This window comes from Siphateles boraxobius, unplaced genomic scaffold, assembly GCF_051911475.1.
Source record: "Siphateles boraxobius isolate OS27281-9 unplaced genomic scaffold, OSU_SipBor_1 22, whole genome shotgun sequence".
Taxonomy (NCBI): Eukaryota; Metazoa; Chordata; class Actinopteri; order Cypriniformes; family Leuciscidae; genus Siphateles; species Siphateles boraxobius.
This window is the reverse complement of record NW_027508833.1, coordinates 40,537,696-40,560,780: the sequence shown is the minus strand read 5'-3', so window position 1 is coordinate 40,560,780 and position 23,085 is coordinate 40,537,696. Positions and strand designations below refer to the sequence as shown.

At 42.0% G+C, this 23,085-nt stretch overlaps 1 protein-coding gene across 1 annotated transcript; it reads right to left on the bottom strand.

Annotated features, from left to right (window-relative positions):
* Positions 1–137: 137 nt before the first annotated feature.
* On the bottom strand, positions 138–18,928 carry LOC143747388 (GTPase IMAP family member 7). Its single transcript, XM_077240161.1, has 2 exons — positions 18,856–18,928; positions 138–1,706 (listed from the first exon to the last, which is right to left on the bottom strand). Exons 1-2 carry the CDS (start codon positions 18,872–18,874, stop codon positions 1,126–1,128), a joined length of 600 nt encoding a protein of 199 aa, XP_077096276.1. The 5' UTR covers positions 18,875–18,928; the 3' UTR covers positions 138–1,125.
* Positions 18,929–23,085: the final 4,157 nt, after the last annotated feature.

The following is a 23,085-nucleotide window of genomic DNA, read 5'->3' as shown; positions in this document are numbered from 1 at the left end:
CAGTTTATAATTAACTATAGTTTGAAATACCTGACAAGGGTCAAATATTTGTTTTATATGAAAGCTTTTATAGAAACTGTAGACTTGGAATTAAGCCTTTTCCCTGTTGTTATTTGATTCACGGGACCAGACACCAGTTATCTTGCCAAGAAACATCTTTATTCTTAAATGTCAGGAGAGAAACTTTTAGAAGATGTCGTATTCATGCCAGGTCTATGCGTTTCCTTGTTTCTCCTTCCTTTCCCCCATCATCTCTATGTTTCTCCTTCCTCTTACCCCATCATATCTTTATGTTTCTCTGAGTCAGTACAGTAAGATTGAGCTTAAATACACAACAGAGCGACTTTCAACTTCCTTGTAAGGTAGAAAAACATGTTGCTTATGTTAAAAATAGAACTTATGTGTCATACATACACATGGCACATTTGCATCAATAGAAACATATCTGCTCAGTGAACATGTTACGTTGCACACATACCACAAAATCTAGCTTTCCCTCTGTCTGACATGTGATCCTCACATGGATCAATGCTATCTATAGTCTCCTCATGCATTCAAACACATGCATTTAAAACTCCATAAGATAATACAACTGATTATGAATATTAATAAAGAATAATAATACAGATACATAATATAAAATAATGAACTTTTAGTCTTCATAAACCTTAAAGTGAATTGTAAAGTATAATATGTGCTACATAAAATAGTTTGCATAGTATATCCTCAAAATGCCTGCCTGTTAATGTAATCTAAATTACATGAATTTACAAAGTCTCCCACAACTGCAACAATGCTTCCCGTCACCACAAATGTAAATTTTTCTTTTTTTTTTTTTCAGTGTCCTTGAGCTTTTAATTATTTGCTTGGCATGATTCTGCATGTTCCTGGATCAACATCCTCTTCCTACCCATAATTTATCCCTAATATCAGATAGAAGTGATTACAATGATGTAGAAGCCCAAAACTCTTGTTGTAAGCCTAAACTTGACATTATCTGTAAACCTTTCCATCAAATCTGATTTGTTGATTGTAATGTTGTTCCAGGATCAACAAGGATGTTGATCCAGGAACTTGTTCTACTTGGTGAAATCACGTTCATCTTAGCTTTTCCTGGGCTTATTTCTACATCGGAAAAGCATAGTGCTGTCCTCCGTTAAAAAGGACCATTTTGTGTATCATTTGCAGCAGTTCTGTGACCTGATTTCGATTATTTCTGTGCTCATTGTTGAATGTGTGATATCTGCCCCAACTGGACTTGATCAACTGCTTCAGCTCAGTGCTTTTACTGATATACGTCTCTACAGGCTTGCCATTCAGCACATCAGCATGAGTGAACAGAATAATGGTGTAGTTTATGGCATCTTCTCCAAAGTTCTGCTGAATCCATTTCACAACATTCTTCTCCGCCTCTGTAAATTTCACACCCAGTTTCATCACCAGCAAAAACGCATGAGGCCCAGGATTAGACAGACTCTTACACTGCTCTGTTACAGCCTGCAGCTTCTCTTTATCTCGAGTGTCAAACAGACCTGGACAGTCAATAACTGATACGGTGCATCCATCCACATCTTTTACTTGTTTTATACAGTTCGATGTGACTGATTCTGGAGAGTGTTCCACATCAAACAGGTCTTCGTTCAGGATGGTGTTTCCTGATGCACTTTTTCCTGATCCAGTGTTGCCCAACAGCACAATCCTCAGATCTGTTACAACAAGAAGACACTGTTATTGTATTGTGATATTTATAAGTTTGTGTTTACATAATATATGTGTGTGTACTGTGTATAATTATTTTGTTTATAGAAATACACACATATGCCTGTATACATTTAAGAAAAATGTGTTATATATATATATATATATTATATATATATATATATATAATATTTATATTTATATATATATTATAAATTCTGTATAAATATATATACAGTATATACATGCAAAATTTCTTAAATATATACATGCATATGTGTGTATTTATATATACAAAATAATTATGCACAGTACACACACATATATTATGTAAACACAAAGTTGTAATTTGAAATCACGATTAATCGTTGCCCAGCACTAGATTTTTTTACTTGAATTAATATTAGTACGTGCCACCAACTGATTGTTATATCTAAAAGTACAAAGTGTTTTTATTTATGGAAGGCTGCTGTAATAGACCAACAATTTCTATGAAATTACTCATTCCTGGTCTGTTAAATGCAATATGTCATGTTCATGAAAACACAATCAATATATTGTTATATTCATTGTTCACTAATTATGTTAATTACAAAATAGCTTTTATCCTCTTAATGATTAGAAAATCATAAATTCTTAAACCAAACACAGCTTATCTATAAGTAATTCCATTACAAACAGTGAACTGCTATTTATTAGAGTTACTCTATGATCTAAGAACTGATTTGTAATACAATTAAATAGCTAATAGTTTAATAAAACAGAAGGAAATAATAACAGATTTACAACAAACATACAATTAGACATAACAAATAATACACACAATCCATACATTATGATTTTAGCAATCCCTGGACTGTTTACTCTAACCCATAAGCCAATGTAAAAATATATACTGTCATGGTGCTGCAGTGTAGATAACCCACAGAGATAGCGATACGACACTGTCACAGGATGAGGATGAAGAAGACTGATGAAGACTGGTGACTGATGATTGTGACAATACTCCTCCCCTCCCAGGAGGCATGACCTCCCTGCTTGAAAAGGTGAAGGTGGAGGCTTAGGAGGAGGGTGTGGAAATGGTAAAAGGATAAGGTGAAGGGATGGTGATAGCAGGTGGCGGAGGAATGGTGACAGATGGACGACGAGACCCCGGCGTGATGATGGTATCCGTCACAAGGCCCAGACCCAGAGCCCAGAGACGACAGCCCATGGTGGAGGCAAGGGAGGGAGGAGCCATGGTGGAGAATGACGTCCACTGGGGGACAACTGACGGAGGTGGAGCCGATGGGATCCCAGGGCACAGACGGAGAGCTGATGGAGAAGAGCAACATCACTTGCACAGGAGGGATAGGCAATGCCGTGGCGGCGATCGTCTGAGAAGGAGCCAGACAACCTGAGGCGATGCCGGTGTGATGGAGGACCGAGGCGTACCCGTGGGGAAGGAGAAGACAGCTGCAGCCGTAGGGGTAGAGGAATTGAGCGTAGTGGAAGATCCGCAAGTCCATGGCGGAGGTGGTGTGACAACTGACCAAGGGGGAGCCGGTGGGACAAGGGAACCCAGTGTATTCGAAAGACCGAGGGTAAAAGATTTTGGGAAAACGTTACTGACTCACTATCCAACCTTATGTGATGTCACATTCCAGTGTCTCCTTCCCTCTGTATATTATTTGACATATCCGTCATCAATTTAAACTATACAAATAGGCAATTACTCCAAGTGGCTCTAGCTATCGCCAAGAAAACTATCCAGAAATCAGAATCAGAATCAGAAAGAGCTTTATTGCCAAGTGTGCTTGCACACACAAGGAATTTGTTTTGGTGCTGAGGCTTCCAGTGGACATATAGAAATACAACAAGAAACATGAAACATAATACTACAAATTATAAGAATAAGGAATAAAAATATAAATATATGAGAATAAAAAGTATCACAGTTGGGTTTAGTCAGAATAGACATTTCCAGATTTACAGATTATGAACATATTTACAGTGTTTTGAATATTATAAATAAATAAATCTACATATAAGTATCACCTGAGTTGTAGGATATTGCACTAAACAGTGGGAGTATTACACTTAAGGGCATATGCCTTGGGAGGTGTGTTAACTGTTAAGAAGGGAAATGGCCTGTGGGAAGAAACTGTTCCTGTGCCTAGATGTTCTTGTGGCCAGTGATCTGAATCTCCGTCTTGACGGTAACAGTTCAAACAGGTGGTGTCCAGGGTGAGTGGAGTCTGTGATGATTTTACCTGCTCTCTTCCTCACTCTGGAAGAGTACAGGTCAGAGGAGGGATGGCAGGGGGGCACCAATGATCCTCTCCGCAGTCCGGACTGTCCGTTGTAGTCTCCTGATGTCTGATTTGATAGCTGAACCAAACCAGACAGTGATGGATGTGCATAAGACAGACCCAATGACGGCTGAGTAGAACTGAATCAGCAGCTCCTCTGGCAAGTTGAACTTCCTCAGCTGGCGAAGGAAGCACAGTCTCTGCTGGGCTTTTTTTACAATGGAGTCAATGTGATTGTCCCACTTCAGGTCCTGAGAGATGGTAGTGCCCAGGAACCTGAATGACTCCACTGCTTCCACAGTGCTGTTCATGGTGGTGAGTGGGGAGAGTGCTGAGCTGTTCCTCCTGAAGTCCACGATCATCTCCACTGTTTTGAGCGTGTTCAGCTCAAGGTTGTTGTAACTGCACCAGACAGCCAGCTGTTCAACCTCCAGTCTGTAAGCAGACTCGTCACCGTTTCGGATGAGACCGATGACAGTGGTGTCGTCAGCAAATTTCAGGAGCTTGACAGGGGGCTCTTTAGAAGTGCAGTCATTAGTGTACAGGGAGAAGAGCAGTGGGGAGAGAACGCACCCTTGAGGGGCGCCAGTGCTGGTGGTGAGAGTCCTGGATGTGTGTTTCCCCAGTCTCAATCGCTGCTGCCGGTCCGTTAGGAAGCTGGAGATCCACTGACAGATCGAGGATGGTATGGAGAGCTGGGTCAGTTTGGCTGTGAGAAGACCAGGCATGATGGTATTGAAGGCTGAACTGAAGTCCACAAAGAGGATCCTTGCATAAGTCCCTGGTCTGTCGAGATGTTGCAGGATATAGTGCAGTCCCATGTTGACTGCATCATCCACAGACCTGTTTGCTCTGTGAGCAAACTGAAAGGGATCCAGCAGGGGTCCAGTTATGTCCTTCAGTTGGGCCAGCACCAGTCTTTCAAATGACTTCATGACCACAGACGTGAGAGCGACAGGTCTGTAATCATTAAGTCCAGTGATTTTGGGTTTTTTGGGGACAGGAATGATAGTGGAGCGTTTGAAGCAGCAGGGAACTTCACACTGCTCCAATGATCTATTGAAGATCTGTGTGAAGACCGGGGCCAGTTGGTCAGCGCAGGCTTTTAAACAAGCAGATGAGATGCCGTCTGGGCCTGAGGCTTTCCTAGTCTTCTGTTTTTTGAAGACTCGGCTCACATCCTCCACACAGACCTTAAGCACAGGTTGGATGGCAGGAGGGGGGAGTGGGAGTGCAGGAGGTGATGGTGAATGTGTGAAGTGCAGGTTAGAGCCGGTGTGTGGTGTGAATGAGGGCTATTCAAACCTGCAATAATATGAATTTAAATCGTCAGCCAGGTGTTGATTGTCCACAGATCGGGGGCATGGTGACTTGTAGTTAGTGATGTTCCTCAGGCCATTCCAGACTGATGATGGGTCGTTAGATGAAAACTGGTTTTTCAGTTTTTCAGAGTAGTTCCTTTTAGCAACTCTGATCTCCTTTGTCAGTCTGTTTCTGGCCTGGTTATACAAGATTTTATCCCCACTTCTGTAAGCATCCTCTTTGGCATGACGAAGGTGTTTGAGTTTCCCAGTAAACCATGGTTTATCATTAGTGAATGATAAGGATGTCCTGGTAGGAATGCATGTATCCTCACAGAAACTTATATATGATGTTACAGTATCTGTGAGCTCATCCAGATCGTTGGTAGCAGCTTCAAAAACAGTCCAATCAATGCAATCAAAGTAGGCCTGTAGATCCTGCTCTGCTTCATTAGTCCATCTTTTAACAGTCCTTAACACAGGTTTAGCTGATTTCAGTTTCTGCCTGTAGGTTGGAATAAGATGAACCAAACAGTGATCAGAGAGCCCTAAAGCTGCCCGTGAGACTGAGTGATACGCATTCCTTATTGTGGTGTAACAGTGGTCCAGTATATTACTGTCTCTGGTGGGACATGTAACGTGCTGTCTGTATTTTGGTAGTTCACAGGAAAGATTTGCTTTGTTAAAATCCCCAATAATTATTAGAAGAGAGTCCGGGTGCCTTTGTTCCGTTTCAGCTATTTCTTCAGCCAGCTGTTGTAGCTCGGCGCTCACGCACGCGTCTGGAGGGATGTAAACATTCACGAGAATGAAAGAGGAAAACTCCCGTGGCGAGTAGAAAGGTTTGCAATTAATGAAATGGGTCTCTAAGTTAGGAGAGCATATCTTGTTCAGTGTTGTTATATCTGAACACCAATTTTCGTTAATGAGGAAACACAATCCAACACCTCTCGTTTTCCCCGTTAGCTCCGCGATGCGATCCGCTCGGAACAGCTGGAAGCCCGGCAGATGTATTGCGTTGTCCGGTATGGCTTAACTCAGCCAGGTTTCAGTGAAGCACAGAGCAGCAGAGTTAGAAAAGTCCTTGTTAATCCTTGTGAGGAGAAGTAGTTCGTCCATTTTGTTAGGAAGGGATCGGAGGTTCGCAAGATGAATGCTGGGGAGTGCAGTGCGCAGGCCGCGCTCGCGGAGTTTAACCAGCGCGCCTGCACGCTTCCCGCGTTTGCTTCTGACCGCGCGTTTGAACAACACCGCTTCCCCTCCGACGAGAATGTCCAGCAAAACGTCTGAATAATCAAAAACTGTATAGAAGTTTTCTGGTGTGTGTTTCCTAATGTCCAGTAGTTCGTCTTTGGTGAAACTGATAGGAAAATAATGACTAAACACAGGACAAACGAACAAAAACAACACAATAGCTGGAGAGCTCCACACCGAGGCAGCCATCTGCGGCGCCATCCTCATGAACTGGAAATCAAGGAACACCGTACATATTATATCTTGGAAAAACTTATTAATAGAGTACATCACCATGGAAAACCTGTCCACCTCCATTCAAAACAATATACTAGGGGGTAATAAGGAAGACATAACAACACTAGCTAATATCAAACCTAATTAAATACTTTTAAAAGATTGATTGTTGGGGTAAGGGGAGGGAAGGATAAGTTAACTCTCTCTCTCTCTCTCACTCTCTCCCTCTCTCTCTCTCTCTCTCTCTCTCTCTCTCTGTCTCCCTCTCTATGTATGCATGTGTGCTGTGCATGTATGTGCGTGTATACTGTTTCTGGACCCAGGTTGGCCGTGGCATCCCTGTCCTGGTCCTATGCAGTTGGCATTAGTTCTGGGCGAGTGTGGGGCCTGGGGCGTTGGGATTGGACCTTCACGCCTTCTGCCTGTACTCTTTCGCCCTGGATTTCTTTCCTCTGGCTGGTTCAGCACTATATGTCATACTTTTTTAATGCATTACATATTAGTTGAGATACATACACATTAATTGGTTGCTTAAACAAGGGGGAAAAAATAATAATAATCACATACGCAGGATAAGCAAGGCATGGACATGGTGACCTGGGCTTTGCACGGAGCTGGTTCCACGCTACACGTCTCGCTTTTTTAATGCAACACACTAGCTGACATGCATATCCATCACAAGCAAAAAAAAAAAAAAAAGCAAACAAACAGGGTAAGCATGGCATGTGTGTGGCGGCTGGAGGTGGGGAGTGTTCTTGGTGATGAGTGATGAGGGAGGGCCTTGGGCTCCGGAGCACATCTTCTTAGTGGCCCATTGTAGTGTGTCGTGGCAAGGGGAGATCAGAGGCAGCCTTTTTTTTTTACCATATTAGTAATAGCCTTATTTTTTGTTGTTATTATTTGTCCTCTTCTTTGTCCTCCAACCTCCCCCTCATTCCTGATGAAAAGATTAGTTATTATTGCTACTCCTATTATTATTCTTACTTTTATTATGTTTTTATAAGACTATATTATCATATATTCCTCATCCTCCAGTTAATACAAATTTTTTTTCTCTTCTATTATTTAGTTAATTTTTATTACGTCTGTTGTATCTGTAAGATGTTCCTCTGTTAAGTTATTTCCACTCACACACCCAGTAATACATTTATGTATGTGGCCTTGATGTTTTTTGTTGTATCAGTCACTTGTAAGTATTGGATTGCATAAAAAAAGAAGAAGAAAGACCGAGGGTGTCTGATGGAGCTAAAGGTGTGAGGAGCCAAGATGGAGCCGACAGGTCGACGGGCCGAGACGAAGTGAGACGATCTGAGGCCGGAGGCAGAGCCACTGGATGTCAGATCTGCTTCTGGGTCTTGTGTTCTGTGGAACTTTTATGTTGTAGTTTCTCTGTGCCTACTTTCTGTGTTCTTTTTTTGTACTGTTTCCTACTGTTCATAATACTGTTTTTCTCAGCGTTATTTTGTTCCTGATTTGTTACAATTGTTTATTTTCATTCAAATCTCCCTGCATTTGGATCCCTCATCTCTGCCGGCCGTCATTGATTCCCCCGTTCCCTGACACTGGATCTATATGCTCAGGCACTCGTGTTAATTTCGTTAACGAAATCTATGACGAAAGATGTTCAATGATGACCCTTTTCTCCATGACTAAGATGAGATGATGACACGACGACACCAACGTCATTAAATGATAACTATGACTGTATCAACATCCAATATCGTTGACGAAATAAGACGAGACTAAAGCATATGCTGAGCTGATTCACTACCTGGATGACAAAAGTTTGTCTCTTGTAATGAGAGCTGTTACTGCTGCTGAGTTGGTTTGCGTCTGTAAGCTTAGTATATCTTTCTGTTTTGAATCATTATTTACTATCATTCCCTGTTGTTTATACTGCTAAATATAACTTCCTCAACATCACATACTAACCCGACATCGCTAGCTTCAATTCTGTAAATTAAAAATTCTGCAGCAGAGCGATGACATCTCAGATCATTATCTAGTCTCGTGTAAACATTTAGCCAAGGCTGCAAAGCCGACTCCGTGTTACAAATATGTTAGACCTATCACTTCTGCCACTAAAGATTGCTTTATAAATAATCTTCCTGATCAGTTTCATCATCTCAGCATCCCAGATAGCTTAGAAGAACTCAATATTGCGACAGAAACTTTTAACTCTCTCTTTTCCAGCACTTTAGACACAGTTGCTCCTTTGTACTTAAAGAAGAAAATATTCCAACGCCGTGGTACAACGAGCACACTCAGGCCCTAAAGAGAGCAGGCCAAAAAAATGGAGCGCAACTGGAAGAAAACAAAACGTCTCGATTATGTCTCGATTATGTATGTAACCCTCGTTCCCTTAGTAGGGAACGGAGACATTACGTCGTGACAACGAATGGGGTTTCGCTTAGAAAGCCTATCAACTTCGAGTATTACAAAATGAGCCAATGGCAAAGAAATACCATGGGTCTGCAGAATTTGCATAGCGTACCTCCACCCCACCTCGTGGGTATATAAGGAAGTACGCTGGCAACACGCAGTTATCATACTTGCTGAGGAGCCGAGACTAAACTCAGGCTGTTCCAGCGGTACTACTCAGGGAACGAGGGTTACATAATTAACCAAGACGATCCCTTTCGTAGTCACTACGAGTTACGTCGTGACGACGAATGGGGTTCCCAGTCTAATCACGACACCTCAGCTGTCTTCCAGTGCCCTGCATAAGTCTGAGCTCCCTGTCGTGAGACTAGCACGGACGAAGGACTCCTACTTAACACAGGAATACCAAGGAACACTGGGAAGCATATCTCAGTGGAAATATTCAATCAGTGACTGCCCGAAGGGGGGGGTTACTTAAGAATACACATATGACCCGCGAGCGGGCTGCGGGCTGAAATCCTTATACAAACAAGCACTTAAAACTCTAGACAAAAGGCCATTTCGTTACCATCATTACCATATTCTTAAGAAGTATAAACTGCTTACTTGGGAAAACCTCATAAAATACAGAAATTTCTGTTTAGTCATACACAGTTTAGCTCCTCCTCCTTTGTCTGGCCTTATCAACTGTAAATCAAATACAAACAGAGTTACCAGAGGTGCAGCTAGGAGGGACTGCACAATCCCACTCAAAAAAAAAAAAAAAACGCATTCAGCCAGGCCGTCTTTTCATTCACAGCATCACATCAATGGAACTCAGTACCACCATCAATTAGAGAGTCCCCATCATATTATTCATTTAATATTAATGTTAAGAAATGGCTTATTGAAAATCAACACTGTCAATGCTGACGCTGGTCTCATCCACCAACAATAACTGTATCATCTATTATCATCTATCTTTAGATTTTTCCTGCTCATCTTGTTTACTCTGTTTGTAATTTTAACACAGTGTAATGTTTTACCTTTTGTCTATTGTATAAAGAATTTTATTATATTATAACAGTTTATTATTTTAGGATGCCTAATAACATCTGGCAAGGGGACTGCCGATGAAAACTATCCTGTGGGAAAGAGGGAAAGACACATGCTCAAGAGGCTGACAGTGAAAATACACATGTGGGGGTCGCCCAGGGGGGAACCATGCACATGGAGGCACTTAGGTAACCTGAAAGCTGCCACAGGCATAGACTCTGGAGTTGATGTCAGCAGTGCTGAAGGAACTAGCGGAATGACCGGCCCAGACGTGGGAGGTGGAGTGTCCCGGTGTGGGGGCATGGTCATATGCCGCATCCTGACAGAGGGAAGGACCAGTGTTCCACGGGGGTCTGCTCTGTGAGATGTGAATGTCAGTTCTTTGGAAGAAGAGGTTCTCCCTCGGCCCTCCACCGGGGCAAGGAGTGGCCCTGCAACCACTTCCTGGAAAGAACTGCAACCCATCTCTGAGCTGCCCGTAACAGGAGTGTCGCATCGCCTGGCGTTCGGTTCGGTTTCTCATTAACCAAGTTAAGCCAGAGATGTCTGACCACGCATGTGGATATCACCTGACCCAGGCAGCGTGCGGTCACCTTCGTCGCTCGTAGAGCAAGGTCGGTGGCGGCACGCAGCTCTTGGATGAACCCTGAATCAGCCCTACCCTCGTGCATGTCAGTGAGCACCCTGGCCTGGTAGACCTAAAGGATATCCATAGCATGCAGTGAGGCGGCAGCCTGCCCCGCAGCTCTATAGGTCTTGCCACCAGAGTAGACAAAAACCTACAGGAATTGGAGGGGTGCTTAGGGTTGCCACGCCAGGTGGAGGCGCTGTGGGGACACAGATGTGTTGCCACAGAACACTTCATGGGGGGAACCCCAGTGTACCCTTGGCCGCGGCCTCTGCGAGGGCAGAAAAGACGGAAGAGGCTGCTGAGCAGTCGCGAAAAGTCAAAGAAGACCCCCACAATCTCATGACCTCTTAATGCACGTCCAGGTAGAAAGGAATTGGGTTCGCCACCCCCAAAAAACAAATCGTCAGCCTTGAGTGCTCGGGACCATGGCGGAGGTTCCACGCAAGCCCGATACTCGTGGCGCTGGGGAAGCATAGCTGTCAACTCTGGATCAGACACGGGCAATGCTGGCACATCCGAAGGTGGCAGCACAGCCGAATCCTCATCTCCCGAGAATTTCAGCTCACCTTGTGATGCTGCGATAGACATGATTTCATCTGCCGGGGCACCAAATGAAATGCTAGGCTGGTCAACAACCTCATCCGGAAACCACAAGGGTTGCAATGTGAAAGAGGGGGGTGTGGACCGAGGAGAATTTGTCGGACTGTTCCACACCAGCTGCTTCAGGTCACTCTGGCCACCAGCCAAAGTATTCCCTCTCGTGGAGAGAATAGATCAGGGTGTGGATGAGGGGACTCTCACTCTAGTGAGGTCATTGAGTCTCGACCATCACATTACAATGAACATGTTCCCGCAGTGAAAACATGACGCATCCACGAACGCTGTCTGACGTGATCGGAGCCCAAACACGCCAAACAGCGTTCGTGCCCATCAGCTGAATCAATCAGACTACCACACCCAGAAATACACAGGCTGAACATCTTTAAAAAGACATTTCATGGACAGAGAGCACGATTGCATACAGAGAGGCCTTAAAAACTGCTAGATATGCTTATTTTTCAACCCTATTAGAAGAAATAAACAAAACCCTAGGTATTTATTTGAAACAGTGGCTAAACTAACGAAAAATAAAGCTTCAAGTCCCAGACGTTTCAAAGAAGATTTTTACAAGATTGATAATATTAGGGGAAAAAAATATAACTATGCAACCGTTTACTACAGTATTGCATCAGGCAGTGCATTGTAGTCTCCCTGACGAAAAATTCGATTCATTCATTGCTATAGGAGAGTATGAATTTTCTAAACTTGTTAAACATGATGTGTTTTATAAACCAGCTGGTGGGTGTTGGCATGTTTGAATGGCTTGCCTTAGATCATTTGCGTTTGAATACCGCCGTAGGCCTGTCACATTAGCAGAATAATGAGCTGAGAGAACGATAATGAGATCGGCTGACACCTCTCTCTTTTTTTTATAGATTACATAAACAGGGAATATTTATTTTAGTTTTGAATTAGATATTTTAAAAGTACAAACTTAAATGATTATAAAGATATATTGCTCATGCTTGGGTGAATAGTATTCGCTGAGTTTTGTTTAAGTTTAGAGACGTTCTCCAGAAAAAAGGTTAACGGAGATGGAGAGACAGAATGCACACCCTGTTTATTTTCTTTATTTTACAAAAGCACAATGTTTTATTTCTATTGTAAGTGGACACATAAAAAATAGACATTCAACAGTTTATTTTTTTATATTTCTTAAGTCTGAATGACCAAAAATGACAGTGTATTTTAAGTCTATTTTCCTGCTATGTGAAAAAATCGAGCAAAACGCGCCGGCGCGTTTCTCGACCCCAGAGGGTTAAATCATCTAAATTGACAACATGTATGTTAGACCCTATACCGACTAAACTACTGAAAGAGATGCTTCCAAAGGTCATAGATCCTCATCTTAATATCATTAATTAATCTTTGTCATTAGGATATGTAGCAAAAAACTTTTAAGCTGGCTATGATTAAAGGGTTGTCCAGTTGCCTGTCCTTGGGGCTTTGCCTTCAGGGAGGCCTGGTGAGTCCTACTACCTGATAACCATCCTAAGCTGAATCCGGGTGACAGTCCCAGGGCGGCCTGCTAAGGCCAGCCATTCCTGGGGCCCAGTCTCGGAGCAGCTTTTTTAAGCCAGCCTCCTGAAAGTCTTCTTATGAAGGAGACTAACTACCACAGACCAGAGAGGTCGGGGACTGAGCTACATGGTGGCCTGATAAGGCCAACCGCTGCTGGGGACCCGCCTGTCAGGGAGGCCTGGTCGGGCCTACTAGCTGATAGCAAGTATATTCTGCTACAACATACACTGTTGGGAACCATACTATTTTATACTATTGGGCCCAACCACAGGAGGCCTAGTAAGGCTAGCTACCTGGTCATGGCCATAATATATGCCCCACAATGTTAGGACCCACCTCTGAGGAGACCTGTTAAGGCCTACTACCCATCAGTGAGTCTACTGCCTGAACTACTAAGGCCAACCACCTGAGGTAAGTTGGCCTAAATAGCCCTCTTGGGAGCTGCCCGGTCAAGGAGGCCTGCTGAGGAGGAGGCCTACCTAACCACGCAGCCTTCGTCGGCAGAAAAGCTTTTTAAACAGTGACAAGGAGGCCTACACGCAGCCTTCGTTGGCAGAAAAGCTTTGTAAACAGCACCTACAGCATCCTGGTACCTAATCACATTGCCAAAGACAGTATACTTAGCAACAAAGCAATACACTTAAAGCAAGGGGAGTACAACATATGCCACTCTGCCTCAGTGGAGGCCCCAGATTGAGGGGCCTACCATCTATATGCATGGGCGTTAGCTCATGGCAATGCTCTGGCTTCAGGGTAGCGTAATTAAAAAAACAGAATAAAATGAAGTTTAGAACTCTCCGCTCAACCCGAGCCATCGTGGTGTGAGGTAGATTGGTACAGAGATGAGAATGAGTACTCAGAACTACCCTGTTTCTTAGTCAACGGGGGAGTAACAACCATCTGCCCCTGGTCATTTTAACAGGGTGCGGGCCTGCCAGTGGCTCTAAAAGTGACAGGGATTCTCCTGTGCCCAGCCTAGGTGAGTGGGGCACAGTTGTAAGCCAACCACCTTCAACCCATCGCTCGAGCAGTAGCTCAGCGAGCTGAGTGGAGCTAACTCTGGAGGCCCAAGTCCGTATGCTTTCTCTGTATGGCGGGGCCTGGCAGCAAATTATTTCTTCGCTGAGCGAAAGATGGCCTAGCCCTGCCCGAAAGACCCATAATAACCGGGAGGCCTTATTAGCATCCCTGAATGCAGAGAAGGGGGCGGGCCTTGGCCGAACGACTCCCTACTATGGGAGGCTGTAATCTAGGAAAGAAGGAAGCCTAAGCTTATGTATTGAATGGCCAGAGACAGAAATGCTTCAGCAGAACTCCTCCACTATCCCTAGCATAGCCTAGGCCAGCTACAGAGGCAGCCCTGGTGAGGGCCAGCCTGTAAGCATAGATCTACCTGAGGGCTCAGAACCAAACATTTTTACCTTAACTTTGACATTGACGTTGACATGACCCCCTAGCTCTATACAGGGAACAAGGTCAGTAGAGAGATACATTGTAGTGTTAGTTGCACACAAAAATTACTCTCAGCTCAAAAAATCAGCTCACCTGCGGCGTGTGGCTTGAAGACTCCTCAGATAGTCCTTTATGAACCTGGGGTCCACCACTTTACATGCCTGAAAGAGGCGCTCTCACTAACCAAGCTGAGGCGGGCCATCAGAACATAGTTCTCATCATGGGCCCAGACCCAGGCCTGATGTAAGGACCGCCTGGGGAGTCGGGAAGAGAGGAGAGGGCTGTTGTAATGAGGCCCTCCGGGGGGATTATCCATCACCGACGCTGAGTGTGCTTGTGCTGGATAACCTCCCTCAGATCCCTCTTCTTGCGGGAGTCATCCCTCTTCTTGCGGGAGTCACACCTCTTCTGCGCCCTGCTCCTCTCTGGAGGGGGCGCACGAGAGGCGACACTGGCTCTCTGGCCCTGTCTACGGTCGTCAGACCATGAAGGGCCAGGCCCTCCCGCCTGCCTGGGCGTGGACCCGGATCTCAGCGGTATGCAGGTCCTGAAAGCAGCTGAGCGCACCTTTGCCTCCCTGAACTTCCCAACCACCGCCTCTACGGACGTGCCAAAGAGTTCAGAGGGCGAGACCGGCGAATCGAAGAGAAAGGCCTTCTCTTTCTCCCCGATGTCGGCCAGGTTTAACCACAGATGCCTCTCCGTGGCCACCATCGCCGCCATCGATCGACCAATTGTGGCATCGGTTTGTTTGGTGACACGGAGAGCAAGATCCGTGGTACGGCGCAGCTCAGCGACCGCCTCAGGGGACATCCCTGCCCCCTGGTCGAGATCCCCCAGCAGGTCGGCCTGGTACCCTTGTAGCACCGCCATGGTGTGCAGAGCAGCACCGGCCTGACCCGCTGCCGTGTATGCTCTGCAATTCAAACATGCTGTTGTCTTAAGCGGTTTGGATGGCAGGGTTGGAGCTCTCAGTGTCGAAAGCCTGTCCAGACACGAGATAGTTCGCAAACGTCTCGTCAATGGGCGGCATCGACACATACCCATGCTCTCCGATCCCCTCAACTTCAGAGAAACTAGCCCGCTGATGTCAGTGAGTATGGGTTCTTCCATGCCCTCTCGATCTCTGTGTGAAGATCGGAAAGGAAGGCCCACCTGAGCTGGTGGCCTATGGCCGGGGAGAAACCGATCGTCAAGCCTGCCACGTGCGGTCCCTCCCCTGACGTGCCGCCATGGCAGCTGCAGCCTGCCGACGAGGATGTATGAAGTAGTTTCAAGTATGCGCTGGCATTTACTGATGACAACCTAGGTTCAGTGTTTGTGTATTTTCTAAAAGCTAAGAGTGACATTGTGAAAGCTACTGAAAAGTTCCTCGCTGATAAAGCCTCTTATGGGACTATAAAGTGTGTTAGCTCAAACAACGGCACAGAATTTATTGCAAAAGTGTTTCAGTCTCTATTAAGCAAGAACTGTATTAGATATGAGACCACCATATTCACCCATCAAAATTAGAGAATTTAGAAGAGAACTTAGATAGCAATCTACCCAAGATGTTGTGGACGTATGCTGTAATGACTGCTGCAGTAATTTGCATTTGCTACAATGGCAGAATACGGCAAACCATACTATGCACTGACAGGGAGAAAAACAGTTTTTGGTTCAGGATGTTACGCATACAAGCAGGACAAAAAAAATTTAAATGCACGATGTGAAAAAGGAATCTTTGTAGGGTATGACAAAAACAACCCTGCATATGATCTATTATCCAGACACAGGAAAAGTTCTTAAGCACGGACTTGTGAGATTTGTAACAAAGTGTGTTACTGAACACCAGACACAGACTGACATTTCATTGTCAGATGATTATTTCCACGGGGAAAGATATGTAATCTCCCAGTCAAAAGATGACTGATCAGATCCCAGAAAAGACTCATAAACCTTAAAATGAGACTAAAAATCAGGGTGGTGCTCAGACAGAGGGAGTTGATCACAGTAAACATTACCCTAAGAGAAACAGGAGAGCTCCTCAATATTTGTCTGATTATGTTTCTGATGTTGAATGTGATGACCATATTCTGACCAATGTGGATTTCTGTTACATAGTGTGTGCTGTACCACAAACATTCAATGATATATGAGTTCAAGTGAGTCACAGATGTGGGCCATGAAAGATGAAATGGATTCCCTTAAGTAAAAATTACACATTTACTCTAACTGCACTAACTGAAGGTAAACACTGGGGGGTAGATGAGTCAAGTGATGGGTGCAGATTACAAAGAGACTTTCTCCCCAACAGCAAATATCACTTCAGTGTTTGCCTTAATGCAAATGGCGGCACAATATGATCTTGACCTCCACCAGATGGATGTAAAAACGTCTCAGGTTACGACTGTAACCGTAGTTCTACCAGAAAGACTTGGGAGAATAAATACTGTAACAATAAATACATTTATTGATAGCCCAGCAAGCAATAAAGTTATTTGGCGTAGGCCCCGTCCATAGCTCGCAATTCGAGGGTCTGGACTCTGCATTTCCTGCCTGAAGACGAAGGCAGGGGCGCAGCCAACCCCCTGGGAGGTATAGGAAGGGACCATCCTGGTGGTGGTGGGGAGGATGGAGGGGAAGGAACTATCTTGGAGGTGGTGGGGAGGATGGAGGTAAATGAAAGCATCAGCATCTGCAAACTCGAACATGTGTAAGTACCGGACTTTTAAACCGCAAGTATTAGACACGATTGGATAGATGAGAAGGTAATAAGTGACGTAGCAATTGAGTCTTGCCGAAGCAAATCGATCACAGGGATGCAGGAAGTATGGCAGGGCGATGCATCGTCTTGTTCCCTGTTCGGATCTGATTTGAGTCACGATATGTTTGAGTGTCAGCATCTTGAAGTTTCTGAACTGAACGATTCAAAAGACGGAGATCTAGTATGGGACGCAACCCTCCATCCTTTTTTGAAACAATGAAATAACAGCTGCAAAAACCCGATTCTCTGTCAGATGAGTACACCTGCTCTATCTAGAGATTGGCATGGTTTTATTTCAGTTAGCCTTATAGCTGGTTTGATTTGCATTGAAAGATGATCTTATGGAAAGTGCCCCATGCCAATCTCTAGTTATGGTGAAGGGTATGTGATGATGTGGGGATATTTTAATTCCAAAGGCCAAGGGAACTTTATCAGGATGCATATTATCCTGGATCCATGAAATAACTGGCCTTTAAAAATAAAAATCTGCCTGACCCTGTGGGAATTTAACATAGGGGTGTCCTGACTTATGCACCCTGTATTTTAAGGAAGAACATTTATTTATTAATGATTCATTATTCATACAAGAAGAAAATTGGTGTCCTTAAAGGTTGGATTTTCCTCATTTTTCTAATTAAGGCATTAAGATCAGATTCCAAAAGAGGATTTTTTATTCCTCTTTTTAGGCAACTTTAGCATGGGTGTCCTAACTTATTCACATCACTGTAAATCATGGGCTAATTTTCCTTTTTGGGTGAACTATCCCTTTAATGTGCACTTGTACTGTGTACAAATAACAGATGCTTCATCTTTTGTGTGATCTACAATAAACTTAATGTACAATAACATAAAACTCATCAGTAAAGTTTATGCCATCATTCGGACGGGGTCCGCTACAGCAGGCTTGTACTAATAGTGGATGATGACAACATAAGTTATAACCATAATTCAACTAAACTATAACTGTTCTATCTCCATGCAGCATTTATTCTCTGGCTCTGTAGGCATCATTGTCCGACTCCAGTTTGAACTGAACACTGCTACTGACAGTTTCTGAATTTTTCAGTGCGTAAAATGGTCCTGTTTTGCTTTCTTTTTGAAAGGGGTACGGGAGCTTGTTTGCATTTAAAGGGACAGACACAAAAACTGTGTGCTTTTGCTCACCTCCAAAAACTGCCAATTTTAGCATGCTATAAAAAATGCATTTAAAGGGACAGACACAAAAACTGTGCGCTTTTGCTCACCTCCAAAAACTGCCAATTTAAACATAAAAATGATCTGTAGGATATTTTGAGCTGTTAGTTTCATCAAAGGAAAACGGGTGGATTTTGAAAGTCGTATATTTTCAGCTTAATGTGAATAAGACATTTTAAAGTTTTCATTAGCAATTGTAACTGTGCTGAAAAATTATGTTAGTAGTTACAATGTTTAGTGATTGTAATTCTTCATTCAGCTTTCAATCAGATAAAGACAACTTTGCATTACACAAAGCCATGTCATTTCATAGTCTAGTATATGAGCTATTTTATATAATGGAGCAGAATATTTAAAATCAAATCAAAAGAAACAAAACAACTGAATACCAGTTGCATTACATCAGGGAATTTCAATACATTACATCTCCCCCGACCCCCATTCTTTGTTAATAAGAGATTTCAAGCATATTCATCTGATATATAAACAATACAAATGCTAAAACATTTGATATACAGAAAGAATTGAGCATACCAGAAAGTTTATCTGCCATTTTTCAGTCTGTCCTTATTTTCAAGTCTCCACCTGCAGAATACCTGAATGAAATGAGTGGCATGTATGGTTTGTGAAAGCTCTGCTGTCATTTCAGCTCTGATGTAATGCCAAATGTTTGAAAGATCTGTTGTGCAAGAGTAAACACGTACACAATCAATATAAACTATTTTTAATCATACATGTACAGGTGCTGGTCATATAATTAGAATATCATCAAAAAGTTGATTTATTTCAAGAATTCAATTTAACAGGTGAAACTAATATATTATATAGACTCATTACATGCAAAGTGAGATATTTCAAGCCTTTATTTGTTATAATTTTGATGATTATGGCTTACAGCTTATGAAACCCACAAAATCAAAATCCCAGAAAATTTGAATATCACACAGTAATTACACAGGAATACCATTGTCATTGAACCAGGTTTTGGTTCTTTTGGCAGTGTGGGCAGGTGCAAATCCTGCTGGAAAATGAAGGAAGCATGAAGTGCTCTGAAAATGTCCTGGTAGACAGCTGCGTTGACTTTGGATTTAATAAAGCACAGTGGACCAAAGTCCTCTTTTCTGATGAGAGCAAATTTTGCATCTCATTTGGAAACCAAGGTCCCAGAGTCTGGAGGAAGAATGGAGAGGCACACAATCCAAGATGCTTGAAGTCCAGTGTGAAGTTTCCACAGTCTGTGTTGGTTTGGGGAGCCATGTGATCGGCTGGAGTTGGTCCACTGTGCTGTTCACTCAACGCAGCCGTCTACCAGGACATTTTCAGAGCACTTCATGCTTCCTTCAGTAGACAAGCTTTATGGAGATGCTTCCTTCATTTTACAGCAGGTTTTGCACCTGCCCACACTGCCAAAAGAACCAAAACCTGGTTCAATGACAATGGTATTCCCGTGTACTTACTGTGTGATTTCATGTAATATTCAAATTTTCTCGGATTTTGATTTGTGGGTTTCATAAGCTGTAAGCCATAATCATCAAAATTATAAAAAATAAAGGCTTAAAATATCTCACTTTGCATGTAATGAGTCTATATAATATATTAGTTTCACCTGTTAAGTTGAATTCTTGAAATACATTCAACAGACCTGGGATACTTTCCTAAAAATGTTAATTTCTGTTCTGTTGAAAAAAAAAGAGACATCTTGAATGGCCTGAGGGTGAGTAAAATTGTCAGAAAATGTGTAATAATTCTTTAAAAGGCATGTGACCAGCCCTCAAACAGGAATCTTACTACAATTTTGTTATATCTATTTATTGATGGCATCACAAGCAGAAATAACAGATAAACAAAATGATAAAATGATTTAGTTAAATTAATTTATATCTCTCAAGTGAAAAGGTTTTGCATTTTATATGCATACCAATATATCTAGCATGAGTGAAGTCAACAGCCACAATCCATCTTTGTTTGTAAAGTCAAAGTCTTTGGAGGATGCTCCCTTTTTCCATGTTTTGAGTGCACTGCCGACATTATATTTAACATGTGTGGTCCCACTTTTTATTAGGGTGTCTGTGTACATGCATGTTTTCATATTGTACTTATATTTTTAAAAAACCTGCATGCTGTAATTAATGTCTGTAATTACATTTATAATTACACTGTTGAGCCTTCCTTTATACCTTAACCCACCCTTCAACCTACCAATACCACCAAACCTGTCCTTAACCTTACCCGTATCCACCTCAATAGCAGAAAGAGTGTTTTGCAATACAATGTGAACACAATAAGTACATTGTAGTCATTTTTGTTTATGTAAGTACATGGTAGTTAAGAACATTTACTATAAAGTGAGACCAAATTTTTTCACATTTACAAAGTACAATTAAGTTGGTCAGTGAAAACTTAGTAAGATATTATTTATACTTTTGTCAATTAAAGATTTAATATAATTTACAAATAACATTCTTTTTTTATTGCATTTTACAAAATATCCAAACTTTTCTGGAAATGGCCTTTGCAGGTATAAAAACATATCTTAATTGTTATGAACTTCTAAGGTATTCAGCTGTAAAGCTAGTGTCCTGTACACCTGACATTTACAGCAACTTAAGATAATCTTCTGGACGTTTCAACCTTGGGAGATATTGATGTAAACCAGTACTAATCTCTCCCATTTTTACAACAAAGTGTCTGGAACTAAAACTTGAAGTTTTCCAGTTAAACTGGTTTGAAAAATAACAATACGAGTCATATTTTCATCCCACACCCAAACGGTTAATGGACAACACACCCTTGAACATACTTAAAGTTCAGAGAACAATAATGATATCTCAGTAATGTTAATACTCGACCCTAACAGTAACAGGGAGTGTTAAAGAATGTGCAAAAAACAAAAAATCCTTCCTTCAAATCAATCTTTCAGTAAGACTCTTTGTTCCACTAACAACTGGGAGCTCAATGTGGTCATACCAGTCTATAACAAGTAGAACAAGTCCGTCAGTAAAGACAGAAAATTAGATATATACAACCATCATTGGAAGGGCATGGAGTAAAAGATGACAGAAATAACTGAAAATCAGTTTGATAAAATGTAATAAAAAAAATTCTGCTAAATTCCATCAATGAATATTGTGCATGAAAATAGGAACTCAACAGATTTGTGTTTACATATGGATTTTTAAGGTTGTTTGCTCATCTGCAAGATATCTATTATCAACTCTCCCTTTTTACAGAAATCAAGCTCACAACAGCATAAAAGTCAAAAATTAAGTCAGAAACATAAATATATAATCGTAAATCGTAATAAATCGTAAAAACAAGTTAAGTCAGAAACATAATATATAATCGTATATCGTAAAAAATCGTTAAAAAACAAGCAAATATAATCTGCATAGAATAGCATTTCAGGTTACGCATGTAACTCGGTTCCCTGAGAAGGGAATGAGACACTGCGTTATGGTGTAGATGCTATGGAAGCACTTCCAGCGTGAGCTGGTGTCTGAAATTAGGACTGTCGATTTATAACGTTAATTTGGTAATAAAGGGGGAAGAAATTAGTTTAAATGATTAACGCATTAAATGCCCAGACCTGTACGTCATCTTACATTGCATGCAGTCATTGACTAACATGATGCAGGAAGTCGGAGCCAAAATGAAGTCTTGTTGATCTGTGATTTTCACCTGCTTAAATTAAGGAGGAGTTTGGTCAGCAGGTCATTACTATTTCCCCTTCGGTGGATGGTTTGAACATAATCTCTTGATTACAGCTGTTAGTAAGAGTTAGAATCTGGCTCCTGCTATTTAGTGGGCAAGAAACAAGTGAATAGGGACCTACATGCATCTTGGAACCTGGACAGGCAATTGTCATGTGAATCTATTTGGAAAAACATGGATGAACCAGAATGCGGAGAAGCCTCCATTGTTTTCATGATTGAGAAAAAGATTTCCTTATGCTCCCTTTTCAGATAATATTTTGATTGAGATGTCCTTTCAGACTGTTTGTAAATCTAACTGCCACCTTAGCTACTGGGAACTTAACTCTCTCTTAGGAGAAAAAACTTTCACAACAAATTATTGAGACTTTGGCCACCAATATTTGGTAACTGTCAGACTATGTTTCTAAATGGGTGCTATTTAAATTCAAACCTAGAGATTCGGCTAATAAATGGAGGAATTATAAAAGGATAGAGCCCATACTGAAAGTGAATTATTAGACTAAATTGATCCTCTTTGGAAAATTCAGACACTCTCTCAAACACAGAAAAGTGAGCTCTAGTCTTTACAATTAAAACTTGATAACTTATGTTAACAAGGTCAGTGGAGATTGTTTGGCGCTTAAAAGCTAAGTGGATAGATTTTAAAAACCTGCATGCTGTAATTAATGTCTGTAATTACCTTTATAATTACACTGTTGAGCATTCCTTTATACCTTAACCCACCCTTCAACCTACCAATACCACCAAACCTGTCCTTAACCTTACCCGTATCCACCTCAATTGCAGAAAGAGTGTTTTGCAATACAATGTAAAGACAATAAGTACATTGTACTCATTTTTGTTTATGTAAGTACATGGTAGTTAAGAACATTTACTATAAAGTGAGACCAAATTTGTCTACATTTACAAAGTACAATTAAGTTGGTCAGTGAAAACTTAGTAAGATATTATTCATACTTTTGTCAATTAAAGATTTAATATAATTTACAAATAACATTCTTTTTTATTGCATTTTACAAAATATCCAAACTTTTCTGGAATTGGGCTTTGC